General features: G+C 34.0%; 1 protein-coding gene across 2 annotated transcripts; it reads left to right on the top strand.

The window, feature by feature from the left end:
• The first annotated feature begins 555 nt into the window (after positions 1 to 555).
• Positions 556 to 25,225, top strand: ccdc106a (coiled-coil domain containing 106a). Of its 2 annotated transcripts, none has more exons than XM_062062538.1 (7): positions 556 to 896; positions 9,690 to 9,759; positions 9,840 to 9,938; positions 10,014 to 10,244; positions 14,187 to 14,412; positions 14,483 to 14,638; positions 18,366 to 25,225. In XM_062062538.1, exons 2-7 carry the CDS (start codon positions 9,703 to 9,705, stop codon positions 18,722 to 18,724), a joined length of 1,128 nt encoding a protein of 375 aa, XP_061918522.1. In that variant the 5' UTR covers positions 556 to 896; positions 9,690 to 9,702; the 3' UTR covers positions 18,725 to 25,225. The 2 variants fall into 2 exon arrangements, with proteins under 2 accessions (XP_061918522.1, XP_061918521.1); XM_062062537.1 differs by having other exon boundaries at positions 14,146 to 14,412.
• The last annotated feature ends 1,031 nt before the right edge of the window (positions 25,226 to 26,256 follow it).

The following is a 26,256-nucleotide window of genomic DNA, read 5'->3' as shown; positions in this document are numbered from 1 at the left end:
GTTCACCATTGTTAACGTAACCCGTACCGGAAGTAGTTAGCTTGTTAACTAGCGCGTCTAAATAAATTTTTTCGAAAAAAAAATTACAAAAATGCTCATAGCTTATCAGCTAACATCACACTTTAAAAATCATCCATTATCATTAATGATATTTAAGTTTGCTTTATTTAGTTGTGTGTATTTATACGACGTTTATCGTTACACCATCATGCATCTTTTTTTTCCTTTTTTTTAAATAAACCTTTATTTATAATATGCTACATTTACATACATTCAAAGAAATAATAATAATTAAAACAAGTACAGAAATAGTACAGAAACAGTACAAAACAGCGCCAGGGGGTTGTAAACTAAATAAAGTAACTAAAATAGAATGCAAAATATATATATATGTAGCAAAGTGTAAAGCCACAGGCTCACAGAAGTTCCGTAAATAATCCAAATTTGGAGCACAGCATCATAGTTTTCACAGCGTTTTGGTTCTTAGAGGTAGAAAGCGTTTTAAAGTAAAGTTCTACTTGTTTTTTAAAGGCACCATAATGCGTCAATGTTAACGTTATCACAACCGGAAGTTGTTCGCTTGCTTGTTAGCTGGCACAACTAAAAAACAATTATGTTTGGCACAAAAATTACACACATCAAACTATAACTTTAAATGTATTACATCGCAGGTATTTTTATTAAATAAATAAATAAATAAAATGACAATTTAAAAAATAAAATAAAATCCCACTAACCGGAAGTTTGTCACCCTAACCGGAAGTAATGTCCTTCTATAATAAATACATGGTTATTGTTGGCTTGTTAGCAAGCGGATGAGCTCACAAGATGGCGGCATGACTGAGTAATAACGTCGTATTACATGCTTATTATCTGGTTATTATCGGCGGAAAAAGGTACGTACCGTCCCGAAATGTACACTTTTGTGACCCCAGAGATAATGATGCACTAAAATTACATCAAAAGATGTGATTTTATTTTGACAGCTTAGTCTAATGCCAGGTGTTATCACATAGTAAACATGTCTTCTGTGTCCCTAACATATTATGTCATAACTATATATTATTTTTGTGTCTCCATCCGATAGGGACAAGCGGTAGGAAATTAATGGTGTTTACCCCTTCATGTTAAAACAGACGCGTCAATCAATGTGTGAGTCGTCGGACTTTTCATTAGGTACACCTCTCCATTGAAGTCCAATTAGAACATGTACACTGTCGGACATTTCATTAGGTACACCTCTCCATTGAAGTCCAATTAGAACATGTAGACCGTCGGACTTTTCATTAGGTACACCTCTCCATTGAAGTCCAATTAGAACATGTATACCGTCGGACTTTTGCTTATTGTTTGTATGCTTTATTGTGATGCTTGTCATTAAATAGATTCATGATATCCGAATGTAAAATACTAAGATTCGAAGAACATATTATTTGACCCTTTTTAATGAGTTACTCTATTAGCGGCTAACTGTTAGACTCTGTAGTGTCACTATCATAAGGTGTAGTGTCACTATCATAAAGTGTAGTGTCACTATCATAAGGTGTAGTGTCACTATCATAAAGTGTAGTGTCACTATCATAAAGTGTAGTGTCACTATCATAAAGGGTGGTGTCACTATCATAATGTGTGGCGTCACTGTAATAATGTGTAGTGTCACTATCATAGAGTGTGGTGTCACTATGATAAATGTAGTGTCACTATCATAAAGTGTAGTGTCACTATCATAAGGTGTAGTGTCACTATCATAAAGTGTACTGTCACTATCATAAGGTGTAGTGTCACTATCATAAGGTGTAGTGTCACTATCATAAAGTGTAGTGTCACTATCATAAGGTGTAGTATCATAAGGTGTAGTTTCACTATCATAAAGTATGGTGTCACTATCATAAAGTGTAGTGTTACTATAATAAAGTGTGGTGTCACTATGATAAAGTGTAGTGTCACTTTGATCAAGTGTGGTGTCACTGTCAAAAAGGGTGGTGTCACTATCATAAAGTGTAGTGTCACTATCATAAAGTGTAGTGTCACTATCATAAACTGTGGTGTCACTATGATAAAGTGTAGTGTCACTATCATAAATTATAAGTGTGGTGTCACTATCATTAAGTGTAGTGTCACTATCATAAAGGGTGGTGTCACTGTCATAAAGTGTGGTGTCACTATCATAATGTGTGGTGTCACTGTCATAATGTGTGGTGTCACTATCATAAAGTGTAGTGTTACTATAATAAAGTGTGGTGTCACTATGATAAAGTGTAGTGTCACTTTGATCAAGTGTGGTGTCACTGTCAAAAAGGGTGGTGTCACTATCATAAAGTGTAGTGTCACTATCATAAAGTGTAGTGTCACTATCATAAACTGTGGTGTCACTATGATAAAGTGTAGTGTCACTATCATAAATTATAAGTGTGGTGTCACTATCATTAAGTGTAGTGTCACTATCATAAAGGGTGGTGTCACTGTCATAAAGTGTGGTGTCACTATCATAATGTGTGGTGTCACTGTCATAATGTGTGGTGTCACTATCATAATGTGTAGTGTCACTATTATAAAGTGTGGTGTCACTATCATAAAGTGTGGTGTCACTATGATAAATGTAGTATCACTATCATAAGGTGTAGTGTCACTATCATAAAGTGTATTGTCACTATCATAAGGTGTAGTGTCACTATCATAAAGTGTAGTGTCACTATCATAAGGCGTAGTGTCACTCTCATAAAGTGTAGTGTCACTATCATAAGGTGTAATATCACTATCATAACGTATGGTGTCACTATCATAAAGTGTAGTGTTACTATCATAAAGTGTGGTGTCACTATGATAAAGTGTAGTGTCACTATCAAAAAGTGTGGTGTCACTATCAAAGTGTAGTGTCACTATCATAAAGTGTAGTGTCACTATCATAAACTGTGGTGTCACTATGATAAAGTGTAGTGTCACTATCATAAATTATAAGTGTGGTGTCACTATCATTAAGTGTAGTGTCACTATCATAAACTGTGGCGTCACTATGATAAAGTGTAGTGTCACTATCATAAATTATAAGTGTGGTGTCACTATCATTAAGTGTAGTGTCACTATGATAAAGTGTAGTGTCATTATCATAAAGGGTGGTGTCACTATCATAAAGTGTGGTGTCACTATCAAAGTGTGGTGTCACTATCAAAGTGTGGTGTCACTATGACAAAGTGTAGTGTCACTATCAAAATGTGGTGTCACTATGACAAAGTTTGGTGTCACTATGACAAAGTCTAGTGTCACTATGATAAAGTGTAGTGTCACTATGATAAAGTGTGGTGTCACTATGATAAAGTGTAGTGTCACTATCATAAAGTGTAGTGTCACCATCATAAAGTGTAGTGTCACTATGATAAAGTGTAGTATCACTATCATGAAGTGTAGTGTCACTATTATAAGGTGTACTGTCACTATCATGAAGTGTGGTGTCACTGTCATAAAGTATGGTGTCACTATCTTAAAGTGTGGTGTCACTATGATAAAGTGTAGTGTCACTATCATAAAGTGTGGTGTCACTATGATAAAGTGTAGTGTCACTATCATAAAGTGTTGTGTCACTATCATGAAGTGTGGTGTCACTATCATAAAGTGTAGTGTCACTATGATAAAGTGTAGTGTCACTCATAAAGTATGGTGTCACTATCTTAAAGTGTCGTGTCATTATCATAAGTGTGTCGTCACTATCAAAGTGTGGCGTCACTATCATAAAGTGTGGTGTCATTATCATAAAGTGTAGTGTCACTATGATAAAGTGTGGTTTCACTATGATAACGTGTGGTGTCACTATGATAAAGTGTGGTGTCACTATGATAAAGTATGGTGTCACTATGATGTTATTGACATGTTAAACCAGGCCCGCTGGCCTGTTCTAAAAATAGCTCAAATAGCAGCACTTACCTATTTTTTAATTTCATTTATTTACTAGCAAGCTGATCTCGCTTTGCTCGACATTTTTAATTCTAAGAGAGACAAAACTCAAATAGAATTTGAAAATCCAAGAAAATGTTTGAAAGACTTGGTCTTCACTAACTGACAAAGAAACAGATAACAGATTTGGTGTCCAGTTCAAAGTGTGACATGATTTATTTCAACATTTGAGAGTTGACTTTGGTATTTGACATGAGTTATTATTTGTACAAACATGGTGCAAAGTCATTCATCATTTGTTCAAAAATATTAGTGGCTAGCTAGTTAAAATGGGATATTGTGATTTCCCAAGACTGTCTTAGAAGTCATCATTTGAAAATGTTCAATTTGAAAAATGTGCACTTAGAGAAAATATAAAAATAAAGTGTTGCATATTGATATTGATCCGTTTCTATATATATTTATTGTGAGAAATCATTAAGATGATCAGTGTTTCCACAAAGATAAATATCATTAATTATTAATAATAACATGGAGTTCAAGGTAAATTGAGCAAATTGGCTATTTCTGACAATTTATTTAAGTGTGTATCAAACTGGTAGCCCTTCGCATTAATCAGTACCCAAGAAGTAGCTCTTGGTTTCCAAAAGGTTGGTGACCCCTGTGTTAGACACATGCTATTGACATGTTAGACACATGCAATTGACATGTTAGACTCATGCTATTGACATGTTAGACACATGTTATTGACATGTTAGACACATGCTATTGGCATGTTAGACACATGCTATTGACATGTTAGACACATGCAATTGACATGTTAGACTCATGCTATTGACATGTTAGACACATGTTATTGACATGTTAGACACATGCTATTGAGATGTTAGACACATGCTATTGACATGTTAGACACATGCTATTGACATGTTAGACACATGCTATTGACATGTTAGACACATGTTATTGACATGTTAGACACATGTTATTGACATGTTAGACACATGCTATTGACATGTTAGACACATGTTATTGACATGTTAGACACATGTTATTGAAATGTTAGACACATGTTATTGACATGTTAGACACATGTGATTGAAATGTTACACACATGTTATTGACATGTTAGACACATTTTATTGACATGTTAGACACATGTTATTGACATGTTAGACACATGTTAGACACATGCTATTGACATGTTAGACACATGCTATTGACATGTTAGACTCATGCTATTGACATGTTAGACACATGTTATTGACATGTTAGACACATGCTATTGACATGTTAGACACATGCTATTGACATGTTAGATACATGCTATTGACATGTTAGACACATGTTATTGACATGTTAGACACATGCTATTGACATGTTAGACACATGTTATTGACATGTTAGACACATGCTATTGACATGTTACACACATGTTATTGACATGTTAGACACATGTTATTGAAATGTTAGACACATGTTATTGACATGTTAGACACATGCTATTGACATGTTAGACACATGTTATTGACATGTTAGACACATGCTATTGACATGTTAGACACATGTTATTGACATGTTAGACACATGCTATTGACATGTTAGACACATGCTATTGACATGTTAGACACATGCTATTGACATGTTAGACACATGTTATTGACATGTTAGACACATGCTATTGACATGTTAGACACATGCTATTGACATGTTAGACATGTGCTATTGACATGTTAGAAACATGTTATTGAAATGTTACACACATGTTATTGACATGTTAGACACATGCTATTGACATGTTAGACACATGCTATTGACATGTTAGACACATGTTATTGACATGTTAGACACATGCTATTGACATGTTAGACACATGTTATTGACATGTTAGACACATGCTATTGACATGTTAGACACATGTTATTGAAATGTTACACACATGTTATTGACATGTTAGACACATGTTATTGAAATGTTATACACGTGTTATTGACATGTTAGACACATGTTATTAAAATGTTACACACATGCTATTGACATGTTAGACACATGTTATTGACATGTTAGACACATGTTATTGACATGGTAGACACATGCTATTGACATGTTAGACACATGCTATTGACATGTTAGACACATGCTATTGACATGTTAGACACATGTTATTGACATGTTAGACACATGTTATTGAAATGTTAGACACATGTTATTGACATGTTAGACACATGTTATTGAAATGTTAGACACATGTTATTGACATGTTAGACACATGTTATTGACATGTTAGACACATGTTATTGAAATGTTACACACATGTTATTGACATGTTAGACACATGTTATTGACATGTTAGACACATGTTATTGACATGTTATTGACATGTTAGACACATGTTATTGAAATGTTAGACACATGTTATTGACATGTTAGACACATGCTATTGACATGTTAGACACATGTTATTGACATGTTAGACACATGCTATTGACATGTTAGACACATGCTATTGACATGTTAGACACATGCTATTGACATGTTAGACACATGCTATTGACATGTTAGGCACATGTTATTGACATGTTAGACACGTGTTATTGACATGTTAGACACATGTTATTGACATGTTAGACACATGTTATTGACATGTTAGACACATGTTATTGAAATGTTAGACACATGTTATTGACATGTTAGACACATGTTATTGACATGTTAGACACATGTTATTGAAATGTTACACACATGTTATTGACATGTTAGACTCATGTTATTGACATGTTAGACACATGCTATTGACATGTTATTGACATGTTAGACACATGTTATTGACATGTTAGACACATGTTATTGACATGTTAGACACATGTTATTGAAATGTTAGACACATGTTATTGACATGTTGGACACATGCTATTGACATGTTATTTACATGTTATTGACATTTTAGACACATGTTATTGAAATGTTACACACATGTTATTGACATGTTAGACAGAATGTCCTCTGAAGGTGTTGATGTGCTGTACAATCATGTTGGTAGTTGTGAAGAAGGTGAATATTTGCAGACAGCAGAGGTGTGGACTCGAGTCACATGACTTGGACTCGAGTCAGATTCGAGTCATGAATTTGATGACTTTAGACTCGACTTGACAAAATGTAAAGAGACTTGCAACTCGACTTAGACTTTAATATCAATGACTTGTGACTTCACTTGGACTTGAGCCTTTTGACTTGACATGACTTGCTACTTTCCCCAAAACCTAAAGTTTAAAAAGTTATTTGGGAGCGCTCCGTAGCTTTCATTTTGTACGTGTCTGTCTATCTATCAGCGTGTGTGCTGCCTGTCAGCGTGTGTGCTCTCAGTACAACAGCCAATCAAATTAGATCTACATTGTTTTCATCCCACAGCATTCAGCCAATCAAATTGCAGGACAACCAATGAACAACAGTTGTCAAACAACGCGGCAGTGAGAAAGATTTATACCAAAGTTGGTTTCGTTTTGGTATAAAAACTACGACTTGGTCAACAAAAAACGAATTGCCGTATGCAAATCACGCAGTTCGAATATTACAGACGGAGACGCAACAACTTCCAACTTCGTTCGACATTTGAAGTTGCACAAAGAAGGGTAAGTTTTGAATGTAAGATAACGTTTATTGGCTAAGTAACATGACTTTTATTTGCTGTGTAGTTAAATCAGTGAGGCTGTAAACTCACTGCTAACGTCATAACCATATACATCTTATAAGTAGACGCAGCATCGAGCGCTACTGCTTACTGGCGCAGACGAGACGCGGGGCCGCCATCTTGGAGTGGTGATCCGCTCCACTCAGTGCAATTCATTTGGCAGGAGCAATCAACTGTCAGCGCATTTAATTCATCTTACCTCACTGAATACCACTCATTTTCACGCGCTTTTTGTCATACGTGTAGCTATGATAACGGACACATGTTTTATTATTCATAGTTTGCTTAACAGTAATACAATATTCTTATATGCTATAAGTGACCAGACGTCCGAGATCAAAACTGGGAATATAAGCCCAGAGAAGGGGGAAAAAAACGGTCAGCTATTTTTAAGTTGAAGAAACAATATAATTACGTTATATATACATGCGTATATCCTACATAAACAATGTATGAATACATTAGATATCTATATATCTTATAGACCGTATCTCTGTTGCTGCAGCAGCAGAGAGTTTATTCTGTCTTGACACTTTGTATTGATATTTTCTATTACATTCTTCCCTTAAATGATCATGTTTACAGTGATTGTTATATATGTATTTTTTATGTATGTCGCTTTGGATAAAAGCGTCTGCCAAATACTTAAACATATATAAACACCTGAAAGTCTTTATATCAGCTAAAACCACCAATCTGTTTCACTGGATTCAGAATAAAACCAAATGCTGTTTTACCCAACAATGTTAGTATTTGAATATTGTTACTTGAAGACTTATTCCTGGTTACAATTATACTGTTAAGAAAGTATTGTCTTATATTTTGCCTAAAATGAGAATGCATCATAATCAGTGGCGGCTGGTGAATTTTGTTTTAGGTGGGGCTGAAAGTTTGTAAACCAAACCCCTGTAAGGGGCGTCATCCTCCCCCAGAAGATTTATTTGTGATTTTCACATACAAATATTGAAGATCTTTGCTCCTTCTCAACTCTGTGGTAATGTTATTTTCATAAAATACAACCAATAGTACATTAATGTTAAATCTTACTTGTGAAAAGTAATCCCCCGATTCCTATTTTCAACAGTCCGCTCATTTGAGCAGGAAAACGCTGAACACCATCTTTGTTTTCTACCTGTCAACTGTCAGTTTAGGCTGCTCGCCGGCTCCTCATCACCACTTCAAGATGCAATTTGCTCGCGTCACAGCAACCAATACTGCGTCTACTTATAAAATGTCTATGGTTATAACATAATTTCAAACACAGCAATATGTTGCGTCCAGTGCAGTTTGCTACCTTATTCATACTTTTTGTCAAGTGATTTTTTTTAAGCAGGGTTGCATGAGGTACCTATACATAACGTTACGTTAGTCAATGTATCACACACAGTAACAACGTTAGACGGCGGTCAGCAGCACCGCGTATTTTAGCCACCTACAAAAAGACAGACATAGTCAAATAAAGGTCAGTTAAAATGTATACTATATTAAGAATATGTGTACATATTGCATAGGGCCCTGACATATAAAAAGTACAACTCTGTTCATTGTTATGTTCATGTATTTGTTATGTTTTTCATGTGTACGCACACATAAACACACATACAGTATGAGATGAGATCAATGAGATAAGGTAAGAACAGAATAGAAACTGCTGTGGAACTAGTTACAATGCAATATGCCATGGAAATACAATGTTAACACTTTTGTACAAATAAGTACAGTTGCACTTGTTTTTGCAAATGTGTTTATTCTGTAAAGGAATGAGTTAAATGTTTAAAATTGTTTAAACTATTAAAATGACTGGTTAATAGTGCTATTATGAATTGCAATGTCAGTACCATTTTTTTCCTGCTATTTCAAATGCACTTGTTTTAATAAATAAATACAGCGGTTTAAAAGCATACACAATCTGTGTAAAAATATCAGTCTGTGGTTAAAAGGACTTGAAAGGACTCGAAACTCAAAATGCAGGACTTGTGACTTGACTTGAGACTTTCCAGTCTTGACTTTGGACTTGACTCGGGACTTGCCTGTCTTGACTCGGGACTTGAGGGCAAAGACTTGAGACTTACTTGGGACTTGCAAAGCAATGACTTGGTCCCACCTCTGGCAGACAGTGATGGAGAATGGAGACAGGTCTGATGCTGCCTCCAACAACCACTCAGGCACGCTACACTTGCAGAGTAAATATCATTTTTATTATTATTCATAATAATGTTCCCATCAAAAACACTTATTCTTGTGCTTTTTCCCTCCTGTGAAGCTCCCAAGAATGAAGAGATTTATGAGATCACAATACCACTGGAAGAAAACCACTTTGAGCAGCAAGGATTCTTCAACCAAACTGACACAAGCTTTGAGGGTGAACAATTTTAAATCTTGTTTTCCTGTCACTTCCATATTTGAATAACAACAACAACCTGGTGGTCCTTCTCAGAGTGTGCGCCCCCTGCTGGCCGCTCCTACATGCTGGTCAGCAGCCTGCGCACGCAGCTGCAGATCTCTGCGGAGAAGAACTCCTGGCTGCAGAAGAGGATCCAGGACCTGGAAGAGGAGCGGGACTTCCTTCGCTGTCAGCTGGAACGTTTCATCGCCTCCACCAAGAACCAGGACTACGAGCCCAGAAGGTTCTCCTGGAGACCAAGGAGACAGGAGGAACGTCCTGCGGGTAGGATGGATTATGTGTTCTCCTAAAAGTACACTTGAAAATAATTATTCTCCTAAAAGTACACTTGAAATATGTATTCTCATAAAAGTACAATGGAAATATGTATTCTCAAAAAAGTACACTTGAAATATGTATTCTCATAAAAGTACACTTGAAATATGTATTCTCATAAAAGTACAATTGAAATATGTATTTTCATAAAAGTAAACTTGAAAATATGTATTCTCCTAAAAGTACACTTGTAATATGTATTCTCCTAAAAGTGCACTGGTAGAATGGATTATATATTCTCGTAAAAGTACACTTGAAATATGTATTCTCATAAAAGTACACTTGAAATATGTATTCTCATAAAAGTACACTTGAAATATGTATTCTCGTAAAAGTTCACTTGAATTATATACATCCATCCATTTTCTACCGCTTATTCCCTTCGGGGTCGCAGGGGCGCTGGAGCCTATCTCAGCTACAATCGGGCGGAAGGCGGGGTACACCCTGGACAAGTCGCCACCTTATCGCAGCACTTGAATTATATATTCTCATAAAAGTACACTTGAAATATGTATTCTCATAAAAGTACACTTGAAATATGTATTCTCGTAAAAGTACACTTGAACTGTATATTCTCATAAAAGTACACTTGAAATATGTATTCTCGTAAAAGTTCACTTGAATTATATATTCTCCTAAAAGTAAACTTGAAAATATGTATTCTCCTAAAAGTACACTTGTAATATGTATTCTCCTAAAAGTGCACTGGTAGGATGGATTATATATTCTCGTAAAAGTACACTTGAAATATGTATTCTCATAAAAGTACACTTGAAATATGTATTATCGGAAAAGTACACTTGATATGTATATTCTCATAAAAGTACACTTGAAATATGTATTCTCATGAAAGTACACTTGAAATATGTATTCTCGTAAAAGTACAATTGAAATATGTATTCTCGTAAAAGTACACTTGAACTGTATATTCTCCTAAAAGTACACTTGAAATATGTATTCTCGTAAAAATTCACTTGAATTATATATTCTCCTAAAAGTACACTTGAAATATGTATTCTCATAAAGTACACTGGTAGATGAAAATATGTATTCTCATAAAAGTACACTTGAAATATGTATTCTCATAAAAGTACACTGGTAGATGAAAATATGTATTCTCATAAAAGTACACTGGTAGATGAAAATATGTATTCTCATAAAAGTACACTGGTAAATGAAATATGTATTCTCATAAAAGTACACTTGAAATATGTATTCTCATAAAAGTACACTGGTAAATGAAATATGTATTCTCATAAAAGTACACTTGAAATATGTATTCTCATAAAAGTACACTGGTAGATGAATTATGCATTTTCATAAAAGTACTCTTATATGAATATCATAGGGTGTCATGAAAGTGTGAATACTTATTGTAATTATTGATATTACACTAAATGAATACTCCTAAGTATGACATTAATCAAAATGTAAAAATTTTTGTTTGGTTACCTTCATACCTTCCTCCCTTACTGCCTGATTTTCTTTAAAAAGACATATTACAAATATGTATGTATTTATATATTACATACATTACAAATATGTATGTACAGTATTTATATATTACATATATTATATTACAAACATGCATGTATTTATATATTACATAATGTATATTACAAATATATATGTATTTGTATATTACAAATATGTATGTATTTATTTATTACAAATACGTATGTATTTATATATTATATATATTACAAATGTGTATGTATTTATACATCATATTAAAAATATATATGTATTTGTATATTACAAATATATATGTATTTGTATATTACAAATATGTATGTATTTATTTATTAGAAATATGTATGTATTTATATATTACATATATTACAAATATGTATGTATTTATATGTTACAAGTATATATGTTTTTATACATTACATATATTACAAATATGTATGTATTTATATATTACAAATATGTATTTATTTATATATTACATATATTACAAATATGTATGTATTTATATATCATATTACAAATATGTATGTATTTATATATTACAAATATGTGTGTATTTATTTATTACAAATATGTATGTATTTATACATCACATTACAAATATGTATGTATTTATATATTACATATATTACAAATATGCATGTATTTATATATTACAAATATGCATGTATTTATATATTACAAATATATATGTTTTTATATATTACATATATTACAAATATGTATGTATTTATATATTACAAATATATATGTTTTTATATATTACATTACAAATATGTATGTATTTATATATTACAAATATGTATGTATTTATATTTTGCAAATATGTATGTATTTATATATTACATATATTACAAATATGCATGTATTTATATATTACAAATATGCATGTATTTATATATTACAAATATATATGTTTTTATATATTACATATATTACAAATATGTATGTATTTATATATTACAAATATATATGTATTTATATATTACATTACAAATATGTATGTATTTATATATTACAAATATGTATGTATTTATATTTTGCAAATATGTATGTATTTATATATTACAAATATGTCTGTATTTATATATCTCATTACAAATATGTATGTATTTATATATTACATTACAAATATGTATTTATTTATATATTACATATATTACAAATATGTACCGGTATGTATTTATATATCATATTACAAATATGTATGTATTTATATATTACAAATATGTATGTATTTATTTATTACAAATATGTATGTATTTATATATTACAAATATGTATTTATTTATATATTACATACATTACAAATATGTACCGGTATGTATTTATATATCATATTACAAATATGTATGTATTTATATATTACAAATATAATAATAATAATAACTGGGATTTATATAGCGCTTTTCTAAGTACCCAAAGTCGCTTTACATGTTAAAAACCCATCATTCATTCACACCTGGTGGTGGTAAGCTACTTTCGTAGCCACAGCTGCCCTGGGGTAGACTGACAAATATGTATGTATTTATTTATTACAAATATGTATGTATTTATACATCACATTACAAATATGTATGTATTTATATATTACATATATTACAAATATGTATGTATTTATATATTACATATATTACAAATATGCATGTATTTATATATTACAAATATATATGTTTTTATATATTACATATATTACAAATATGTATGTATTTATATATTACAAATATATATGTTTTTATATATTACATATATTACAAATATGTATGTATTTATATATTACATTACAAATATGTATGTATTTATATATTACAAATATGTATGTATTTATATTTTGCAAATATGTATGTATTTATATATTACAAATATGTATGTATTTATATATCTCATTACAAATATGTATGTATTTATATATTACATTACAAATATGTATTTATTTATATATTACATATATTACAAATATGTACCGGTATGTATTTATATATCATATTACAAATATGTATGTATTTATATATTACAAATATGTATGTATGTATTTATTACAAATATGTATGTATTTATACATCACATTACAAATATGTATGTATTTATATATTACATATATTACAAATATGTATGTATTTATATATTACAAATATATATGTTTTTATATATTACATATATTACAAATATGTATGTATTTATATATTACAAATATATATGTTTTTATATATTACATATATTACAAATATGTATGTATTTATATATTACATTACAAATATGTATGTATTTATATATTACAAATATGTATGTATTAATATATTACAAATATGTATGTATTTATATATTACAAATATGTATGTATTTATATATTACAAATATGTATGTATTGTTCTTGTAGAACAACAGACCACAGACCCGCCACACTTTCCCCCCCAGCAGTTTTTCCAGCGAAGGCCGTCTGCTCCCGCTGCGACCCCCACCAAGAACCACGTGTCCAACGCCATGACCAACCACCTGGCCTCCATGAACACACTCTTCACCTCCGCACAGTCCCAGGCGCTCTTCCAAGGCCTCGCCACTGCTGGGAATTCAACCAGCAGCAGCGGTGGCGGCGGCAGCAGCAGCGGCGCCGCCAGGCTAAACGGCCATCGCAACTTAACTCCGGGTAACACAGATCTAACCACGCACAACGTTGCCATGGAAACAAGAGTGGAGCGCTTGTTTGTTTGCCTCAGATTCTTTTGTCCTGCTGGGAGAAGGCGAAGAGTACGTGGGGCATGAGGGCTTCCTGCAGGAGGAGGAAATGCTCCCTGCCGACGACGGCATCAGCATCAACAGGCAGCAGTTGAAGAGAAGGCGTATATTCCGAGGCCTTAAAGAGCGCCAACGAGGTACCAGCTGAGTACCTCCTTTCTTGCTTTTAACATTTCTTTATTGATTCCCAGACAGGAGTTGTCAAACATACATCAAATGTGCTGTTTTTACCCCAACAAGTGCAATAAAAATAATACGTCCATTTAAAATAAATTAATATATAAAAAAATAATCATAAAAAAAAATTATAATAACTGTAAATGCCCTATGTGTGCTAACTGCCGATACACCTGATTGGAAATGAAATGCTCAAATGTCCAGGGTGTGTTGGAACGGTTCAAATCCAGTGTTTCCCACACATTCATTTATTTGTGGCGGCCCGCCACGAAAGAATTACGTCCGCCACAAATAAAAATTTAAAAAAAATAATATATATATATTTTTTTGTCCTGTCCAGCTTCTCAGGCAAATCATATAGTTGATGTAGATGCCCGTATCGGCTGTTCAGATTTACTTTACAAAAGAGAAGTGTAGGATACTTCTCTTGTTGCCTTATTTGTATTTGACTTTATTAAATGTATTTATATTAGAAACCCAACATGTGAATATAACAAAGGGTGCAAAGTCTGCAGGCAGTAGGAAACACATGGTTAAGTGTAGGGAGTAAAACTGATGGCAGTCTAAAGTTCAAGATTTTTGGAGCTCTTTGTTCAGTGGATCGGATGTTTGATGAAGCTCTGTGTCTATCTACCACCACTACTGTTTTCTGTTTATTTGTTACTGACTGTGGCAGGACACCTCTGCCTCTGTTTCACTTTATGTTGCTGGTAAATAATATGGTTGTAGTAGTAGGCTAAAGTTAAATTATTTAGTATGCACTAATTAAAGGGGCAGAGCTTTATGAGACATTTTAGCTTTTATATTTTATAAAATATATTTTTTGTAAGAACCACAATTAATAAATATATTTCAGTGAATAACTTATTGTTCAAATCTGTATATAAATATGTACATAAAGTGTTGTAATTAGGGATGTCCGATAATATCCGCCTGCCGATAATATCGGCCGATAAATGCGTTAAAATGTAATATCGGAAATTATCGGTATCGTTTTTTTTATTATCTGTATCGTTTTTTTAAATTTTTTTATTCTTTTTATTTTATTAAATCAACATAAAAAACACAAGATACACTTACAATTAGTGCATCAACCCAAAAAACCTCCCTCCCCCCATTTCTTTCTGTTATCAATATTCTGGTTCCTACATTATATATCAATATATATCAATACAGTCTGCAAGGGATACAGTCTGTAAGCACACATGATTGTGCGTGCTGCTGGTCCACTAATAGTACTAACCTTTAACAGTTAATTTTACTCATTTTCATTAATTACTAGTTTCTATGTAACTGTTTTTATATTGTTTTACTTTCTTTTTTATTCAAGAAAATGTTTTTAATTTAGTTATCTTATTATTATTATTTTTTTTTAAAGTACCTTATCTTCACCATACATGGTTGTCAAAATTAGGCATAATAATGTGTTAATTCCACGACTGCATATATCGGTTGATATCGGTATCGATTGATATCGGTATCGCTAATTAAAGAGTTGGACAATATCGGAATATCGGATATCGGCAAAAAGCCATTATCGGACATCCCTAGTTGTAATTATATTGTAAAATGGATGGATGTATGGACGTTTAAAACAAAACTGTTATTATTAAATAGTAAGTATACATTTTTTGAGCCTTTTTAGAGAAAATCATATCATTGTAGTACATTATGCAAATTACTCGATGATGTCATGGTGACCACGCCCATAGCCACGCCCCCACCGCCACAGGTATCTTGGCAGTTTATGGGAAACACTGAAATCGGATGAGAAATGTGGGATATGGAGAGTTTTTTATATATTTTCAATGGGGGGAAATTCCTGGTAATGCAGGGTAATCTGGGAATTTTGGGAACCGGGAAACATGCTGACTTGCTTGGATGTCCAGGGTGAACGGAGGGTGGGGATGTTGGAACGGTTCAAATCGGATGAGAAATGTGGGATATGGAGACTTTTTTATATTGCCCTTTCATTTTCAACGGGGGGAAATTCCTGCTAATTCCTGGTAATCTGGGAATTTTGGGAACCAGGAAACATGTTGGCTTGCTTGGATGTCCAGGGTGGGGATGTTGGAACGGTTCGAATCGGATGACAATTGTGGGATATGGAGAGTTTTTTTACAAACCCCCGTTCCATATGAGTTGGGAAATTGTGTTAGATGTAAATATAAACGGAATACAATGATTTGCAAATCCTTTTCAAGCCATATTCAGTTCAATGCACTGCAAAGACAACATATTTGATGTTCAAACTCACAAACTTTTTTTTTTTTTTTTGCAAATAATAATTAACTTAGAATTTCATGGGTGCAGCACGTGCCAATGTAGTTGGGAAAGGGCATGTTCACCACTGTGTTACATGGCCTTTCCTTTTAACAACACTCAGTAAAGGTTTGGGAACTGAGGAGACACATTTTTGAAGTGGAATTCTTTCCCATTCTTGCTTGATGTACAGCTTAAGTTGTTCAACAGTCCGGGGGTCTCCCTTGTGCTATTTTAGGCTTCATAATGCGCCACACATTTTCAATGTCTGGACTACAGGCAGGCCAGTCTAGTACCCGCACTCTTTTACTATGAAGCCACGTTGATGTATCACGTGGCTTGGCATTGTCTTGCTGAAATAAGCAGGGGCGTCCATGGTAACGTTGCTTGGATGGCAACATATGTTGCTCCAAAACCTGTATGTACCTTTCAGCATTAATGGTGCCTTCACAGATGTGTAAGTTACCCATGTCTTGGCCACTAATACACCCCTATACCATCACACACTTTGCGCCTAGAACAATCCGGATGGTTCTTTTCCTCTTTGGTCCGGAGGACACGACGTCCACAGTTTCCAAAAACAATTTGAAATGTGGACTCGTCAGACCACAGAACACTTTTCCACTTTGCATCAGTCCATCTTAGATGAGCTCGGGCCCAGCGAAGCCGGCAGGGTTTCTGGGTGTTGTTGATAAATGGCTTTGGCTTTGAGTTTTAACTTGCACTTACAGATGTAGCGACCAACTGTAGTTACTAAGAGTGGTTTTCTGAAGTGTTCCTTAACCCATGTGGCGATATCCTTTACACGCCGATGTCGCTTTTTGATGCAGTACTGCCTGAGGGATCCGAGGTCCGTAATATCATGGCTTACCTGCAGTGATGTCTCCAGATTCTCTGAACCTTTTGATGATATTACGGAGCGTAGATGGCGAAATCCCTAAATTCCTTGCAGTAGCTGGTTGAGAAATGTTGTTCTTAAACAATTTGCTCAGGCATTTGTTGACAAAGTGGTGACCCTCGCCCCGTCCTTGTTTGTGAACGACTGAACATTTCATGGAAGCTCCAATCATGGCACCCACCTGTTCCCAATTAGCCTGTTCACCTGTGGGATGTTCCAAATAAGTGTTTTGATGAGCATTCCTCAACTTTCTCGGTCTTTTTTGCCACTTGTGCCAGCTTTTTTGAAACATGTTGCAGGCATCAAATTCCAAATGAGCTAATATTTGCAAAAAAAAACAAAGTTTCTCAGTGTGAACATGAAATATCTTGTCTTTGCAGTCTATTCAATTGAATGTAAGTTGAAAAGGATTTGTTGTAGTCTCTTTTTATTTAGCATTTACACAACGTGACAACTTCACTGCTTTTGGGGTTTGTATTTTCTCACCTGGCTGTGGTCGCTCATCCTCTCATGTGCCGCCCCCGCAGTCAAAGACGCCGCCGGGGTGCTCTTCCGCTACAAGAAGATCCTCCTCACCTTCCAGCGCCTGAAGAACATGTCCAAGGCCTTCCAGATCCACGGCGTGGACCGCAACACGGTGGCGTCCACCACGCCCATCGCCGAGCTGCTGCTGGTGGCGCCGGAGAAGGTGGCGCTGGTGGGCGAGTTCGACCCGTCCAAAGAGAAGCTGCTGGACTACGCTCGCCGCTGCTACTCGGCGCTGGACGAGGAGACGCTGAGCCGCGTGCAAGCCTTGAAGAAGAACAACCTGCTCCTGCCCATTTCCTACAGGTTTCGAACAGGCAGTCTCACAGAAAGCCCCAATAAGGTGATCTCAACCTTATAGGCTGAAAGACCAGGTCCTGGACTCTCTGGTCCTGGACTCGCTGGTCCTGGACTCATCGCCACGGCACAGATCACTAACGACCATTCACTCTTTCACACATTAGCCATCATTTGTTCATGCAACCAACCTTGCTACGCAGCAAAGAAGAAGAAGAATTATTTAACCTTTAATCCAACACACTTTATTGATATCGATTACGTCTATTGATATCGTTTTATGGCCCAGCCCTACTAATTTGCATATAATACATGTTTTCTTGCCTGCCCAAACTCCGATCTTCATCATGTAAGAATAACAATTATTGAACATTTTATCGAACACACTTTATTGATATCAATTACGTCTCTATTGATATCGTTTTATGGCCCAGCCCTACTAATTTGCATATAATACATGTTTTCTTGCCTGCCCAAACTCCGATCTTCATCATGTAAGAATAACAATTATTGAACATTTTATCGAACACACTTTATTGATATCGATTACGTCTCTATTGATATCGTTTTATGGCCCAGCCCTACCAATTTGCATATAATACATGTTTTCTTGCCTGCCCAAACTCCGATTTTCATCATGTAAGAATAATAATTATTTAAACCTTTTATCGAACACACTTTGTTGATATCGATTACATCTCTATTGATATCGTTTTATGGCCCAGCCCTACTAATTTGCGTATAATACATGTTTTCTTGCCTGCCCAAACTCCGATCTTCATCATGTAAGAATAACAATTATTGAACACACTTTATTGATATCGATTACATCTCTATTGATATCGTTTTATGGTCCAGCCCTACTAATTTGCATATAATACATGTTTTCTTGCCTGCCCAAACTCCGATCTTCATCATGTAAGAATAACAATTATTGAACATTTTATCGAACACACTTTATTGATATCGATTACGTCTCTATTGATATCGTTTTATGGCCCAGCCCTACTAATTTGCATATAATACATGTTTTCTTGCCTGCCCAAACTCCGATTTTCATCATGAAAGAATAACAATTATTGAACATTTTATCGAACACACTTTATTGATATCGATTATGTCTCTATTGATATCGTTTTATGGCCCAGCCCTACTAATTTGCATATAATACATGTTTTCTTGCCTGCCCAAACTCCGATCTTCATCATGTAAGAATAACAATTATTGAACATTTTATCGAACACACTATATTGATATCGATTACGTCTCTATTGATATCGTTTTATGGCCCAGCCCTACTAATTAGCATATAATACATGTTTTCTTGCCTGCCCAAACGCCGATCTTCATCATGTAAGAATAGAAATGATTGAACATTTTATCGAACACACTTTATTGCCTTCGATTACGTCTCTATTGATATCGTTTTATGGCCCAACTCTACTAATTAGCTTATAATACATGTTTCCTGCCCAAACTCCGATCTTCATCATGTAAGAATAACAATTATTGAACATTTTATCGAACACACTTTATTGATATCGATTACGTCTCTATTGATATCGTTTTATGGCCCAGCCCTACTAATTTGCATATAATACATGTTTTCTTGCCTGCCCAAACTCCGATCTTCATCATGTAAGAATAACAATTATTGAACATTTTATCGAACACACTTTATTGATATCGATTACGTCTCTATTGATATCGTTTTATGGCCCAGCCCTACTAATTTGCATATAATACATGTTTTCTTGCCTGCTCAAACTCCGATTTTCATCATGTAAGAATAATAATTATTCAAACCTTTTATCGAACACACTTTGTTGATATCGATTACATCTCTATTGATATCGTTTTATGGCCCAGCCCTACTAATTTGCATATAATACATGTTTTCTTGCCTGCCCAAACTCCGATCTTCATCATGTAAGAATAACAATTATTGAACATTTTATCGAACACACTTTATTGATATCGATTACGTCTCTATTGATATCGTTTTATGGCCCAGCCCTACCAATTTGCATATAATACATGTTTTCTTGCCTGCCCAAACTCCGATTTTCATCATGTAAGAATAATAATTATTTAAACCTTTTATCGAACACACTTTGTTGATATCGATTACATCTCTATTGATATCGTTTTATGGCCCAGCCCTACTAATTTGCATATAACACATGTTTTCTTGCCTGCCCAAACTCCGATCTTCATCATGTAAGAATAACAATTATTGAACATTTTATCGAACACACTTTATTGATATCGATTACGTCTCTATTGATATCGTTTTATGGCCCAGCCCTACTAATTTGCATATAATACATGTTTTCTTGCCTGCCCAAACTCCGATTTTCATCATGTAAGAATAATAATTATTTAAACCTTTTATCGAACACACTGTGTTGATATCGATTACATCTCTATTGATATCGTTTTATGGCCCAGCCCTACTAATTTGCATATAATACATGTTTTCTTGCCTGCCCAAACTCCGATCTTCATCATGTAAGAATAACAATTATTGAACATTTTACCGAACACACGTTATTGATATCGATTACGTCTCTATTGATATCGTTTTATGGCCCAGCCCTACCAATTTGCATATAATACATGTTTTCTTGCCTGCCCAAACTCCGATTTTCATCATGTAAGAATAATAATTATTTAAACCTTTTATCGAACACACTTTGTTGATATCGATTACATCTCTATTGATATCGTTTTATGGCCCAGCCCTACTAATTTGCATAAAATACATGTTTTCTTGCCTGCCCAAACTCCGATCTTCATCATGTAAGAATAACAATTATTGAACATTTTATCAAACACACTTTGTTGATATCGATTACGTCTCTATTGATATCGTTTTATAGCCCAGCCATACTAATTCGCATATAATACATGTTTTCTTTCCTGCCCAAATTCCGATCTTCATCATGTAAGAATAACAATTATTGAACATTTTATCGAACACACTTTATTGATATCGATTACGTCTCTATTGATATCGTTTTATGGCCCAGCCCTACTAATTTGCATAGAATACATGTCTTTTTCCTGCCCAAACTCCAGTCTTAATCATGTAAGAATAACAATTTTTGAACATTTTATCGAACACACTTCATTGATAGCGATTACGTCTCTATTGATATCGTTTTTATGGTCAAGCCCTACTAATTGTTATATAATATTGTACATGTTGTCTTGCCTGCCCAAACACAGATTGCCATCATGTAAGAAAAATAAGTATTGAACCTTTTATTGAACACACGTTGTTGATATCGATTACGTCTCTATTGATATCGTTTTATGGCCCAACTCTACTAATTAGCATATAACACAAGTTTCCTTTCCTGCCCAAACTCCGATTTTCATCATATAAGAATAACAATTATTGAACCTTTTATCGAACACACTTTATTGATATCGATTACGTCTCTATTGATACCGTTTTATGGCCCAACTCTACTAATTAGCTTATAATACATGTTTTCTGCCCAAACTCCGATCTTCATCATGTAAAATAACAATTATTGAATGTTTTTATCGAACACACTTTGTTAATATCGATTACGTCTCTATTGATATCGTTGTATAGCCCAGCCATACTAATTCGCACATAATACATGTTTTCTTTCCTGCCCAAATTCCGATCTTCATCATGTAAAAATTACAATTATTGAATCTTTTATCGAACACACTTTATTGATATCGATTACATCTCTATTGATATCTTTTTATGGCATAGCCCTACTAATTAGCATATAGTACATGTTTTCTTTCCTGCCCAAACACAGATCGCCATCATGTAAGAATAGAAATGATTGAACGTTTTATCGTACACGCTTTATTGATATCAATGACGTCTCTATTGATATCGTTTTTATGGTCAAGCCCTACTAATTTGCATGTAATACATGTTTTCTTGCCTGCCCAAACCCCGATTTTCATCATGTAAGAATAGAAATGATTGAACGTTTTATCGAACACTCTTTATTGATATCGATTACGTCTCTATTGATATCGTTTTATGGCCCAGCCCTACTAATTTGCATATAATACATGTTTTCTTTCCTGCCCAAACTCCGATCTTCATCATGTAAGAATAAAAATTACTGAACGTTTTATCGAACGCACTTTATTGATATTGATTACGTCTCTAATTATATTGTTTTATGGCCCAGCCCTACTAATTTGCATATAATACATGTTTTCTTTCCTGCCCAGACTCTGATCGCCATCATGTAAGAATAGAAATGATTGAACGTTTTAACGAACACACTTTATTGATATCGATTACGTCTCTATTGATATTGTTTTTATGGTCAAGCCCTACAAATTTTTATATAATACATGTTTTCTTGCCTGCCCAAACTCCGATCTTCATCATGTAAGAATAATAATTATTCAACCTTTTATCGAACACACTTCATTGATGTCGATTACGTCTCTATTGATATTGTTGTATGGCCCAGCCCTACTAATTAGCATATAATACATGTTTTCTTTCCTGCCCAAACTCTGATCACCATCATGTAAGAATAGAAATGATTGAACATTTTATCGAACACACTTTATTGATATCGATTACGTCTCTTATGATATCGTTTTTATAGTCAAGCCCTACTAATTTTTATATAATACATGTTTTATTGCCTGCCCAAACTCCGATCTTCATCATGTAAGAATAATAATTATTCAACCTTTTATCGAACACACTTCATTGATATCTATTACGTCTCTATTGATATTGTTGTATGGCCCAGCCCTACTAATTAGCATATAATACATGTTTTCTTTCCTGCTCAAACTCCGATCTTAAACATGTAAGAATAACAATTATTGAACATTTTATCGAACACACTTTATTGATATTGATTACGTCTCTATTGATATCATTTTATGGCCCAGCCTTACTAATTAGCATATAATACATGTTTTCTGTCCTGCCCAAATTCCGATCCGATCTTCATCATGTAAGAAAAAAAATTACTGAACGTTTTACCGAACACACTTTATTGATATCGATTACGTCTCTATCGATATAGTTTTATATCATGTTCTACTCTGTGATGTCAAGTTTTATGCTAACATTTGGACGCAGTAATAATGCAAATATACGTCTGTTAATGTTTTGCAATGATTTTGTCTTTATTTTAGTCTCATTTGCGAACCCATACGGGGAAACCGACAGGAAGTCGGCCATCTTGGTTTGGCGGCGAAAAAAAGGGGTGGTACTTTGTCGGACTTCTCCTCTGGACTTTGGCCAAATGAGTGGCGGTTAAAAGGACAGATATTTCACATATCGCTGGTGGTAAATTGCCAAAATAAATGTCCTACGCCGTAAGACGCGGGCGTGGCACAGCGCCAAACTTTGCTCCGATTAGTCGCCACAAAACGTCAAGAACTGGGCTCCACAAATTCAGATCTTGATCTTATTTGGTAGAAATGATGATGGCAGTCTGGAGTGATTTTTATTTTATATTGTTTTATTTAATTTGGTTTCACTTCATTTTTTATTTATGTGTATTTATGGATTTAAGGACAGCCCTGCTTTAAAGGTTTGTTTCTACAACTAAATGGTCTGCTTGCAGTACTTAAACAGACGCCTAGGGGGCGCCAAATCTCCAATGCGTTTTAAGCTTCATGTCACGCCCTCTTCCGGTTTTTAAACCGTAATGACTTCCGGTTGTTTGCGCTTCCACTTCCGGTGCCGTGTTGCTAGCATTAGTGTGCTAACCTTTTTAGCCAATTTTGCAGCCAAACGCCTCGGACTCATAAAACTTATAAAAATACAAACTTTTTTATAAAAATATAAACAGTTTTAACACACATATGTTCTGTTAAACCACTAATGCTAACATAAGCTAGCCGATTTTATATTGCTAATATTTTGTGCTTTGAAAAATGTAACTGTAGTTGCAGACAGCCCCTTTAAGTCATCACATTGAAAATAAATTTAAAAAATGACGTGACACATGCCAACTTCAAAGAAAGGAAGTTTGATTTTCGATGTATTTGAATTGAAACAAAGAGTTTTTTTGTTTTGTTTTTAGAATTGACGACTATGTCGGATCCTGTCACACTTCCGGTTGTTGGCGCGTCCACTTCCGGTGCCGAGGTGTTAACTGTTAAGGAAGTTTCATTTTTTATCTATTTGAATTGAAACAAAGACTGTTTTTTTGTTGTGTTTTTTTTAAACCTTTATTTATAGTATTCCACATTTACAACATTAACATACAAGCAAATAAATAGTAATAATCAAAACAAGTACAAAAACAGTACAGAACAGCACCTTTACACATATATATATATATATGTGTAAAGGCATAGGCTCACACAAGTTCCGTAAATAATCCAAATTTGGAGCAAAGCATCATAGTTTTTACAGTTTTTTTGTTGTTAGAGGTAGAAAGCGTTTTAAAGAAATGTTCTAATTATTTTATTTATTTAATTATTTATTTTTTAAGAATTGTCTACTCCATCGAATTCTATCACACACTTCCGGTTGTTGGCGCGTCCACTTCCGGTGCCGAGGTGTTAACTGTTAACTGGTAAGGAAGGTGAATTTTTGATCTATTTGAATTGAAACAAAGACGGTTTTTTTTTATTTTATTTTATTTATAGTATTCCACATTTACAACAATAACATACAAGCAAATAAATAGTAATAATCAAAACAAGTACAAAACAGCATATATATATATATATATATATATATATATATATATATATATATATATATATATATATATATATATATATATATATATATATATATATATATATATATATATGTGTAAAGGCCTAGGCTCACACAAGTTCCGTAAATAATCCAAATTTGGAGCACAGCATTATAGTTTTCACAGCTTTTTTTGTTGTTAGAGGTAGAAAGCGTTTTAAAGTAAATTTCTAATTATTATTATTATTATTATTTTTTTTTTTTAATTGTCGACTATCGAATCCTGTCACACACTTCTGGTTGTTCGCGCGTCCACTTCCGGTGCCGAGGTGTTAACTGTTAAAGGCCTACTGAAATGACATTTTTTTTATTTAAACGGGAATAGCAGATCCATTCTATGTGTCATACTTGATCATTTCGCGATATTGCCATATTTTTACTGAAAGGATTTAGTAGAGAAAATCGACGATAAAGTTCGCAACTTTTGCTTGCTTATAAAAAAAAGCCTTGCCTGTACCGGAAGTAGCGTGATGTCACAGGAGCTAGTATTCCTCACAATTCCCCATTGTTTACAATGGAGCGAGAGAGATTCGGACCGAGAAAGTGACGATTACCCCATTAATTTGAGCGAGGATGAAAGATTCATAGATGAGGAACGTTACAGTGAAGGACTTGAGAGGCAGTGATGGACGTATCTTTTTTCGCTCTGACCGTAACTTAGGTACAAGCTGGCTCATTGGATTCCACACTCTCCTTTTTCTATTGTGTATCACAGATTTGTATTTTAAACCATCTCAGATACTATATCCTCTTGAAAATGAGAGTCGAGAACGCGAAATGGACATTCACAGTGACTGAACATGTAAATACACGATTAATAATTCAGCTTTGCGAAGCTAAAAAAA

Source organism: Entelurus aequoreus, linkage group LG11 (genome assembly GCF_033978785.1).
Source record: "Entelurus aequoreus isolate RoL-2023_Sb linkage group LG11, RoL_Eaeq_v1.1, whole genome shotgun sequence".
Lineage (NCBI taxonomy): Eukaryota > Metazoa > Chordata > Actinopteri > Syngnathiformes > Syngnathidae > Entelurus > Entelurus aequoreus.
The sequence above is the reverse complement of the archived record's forward strand: the minus strand, read 5'-3'. Positions and strand labels throughout refer to the sequence as shown.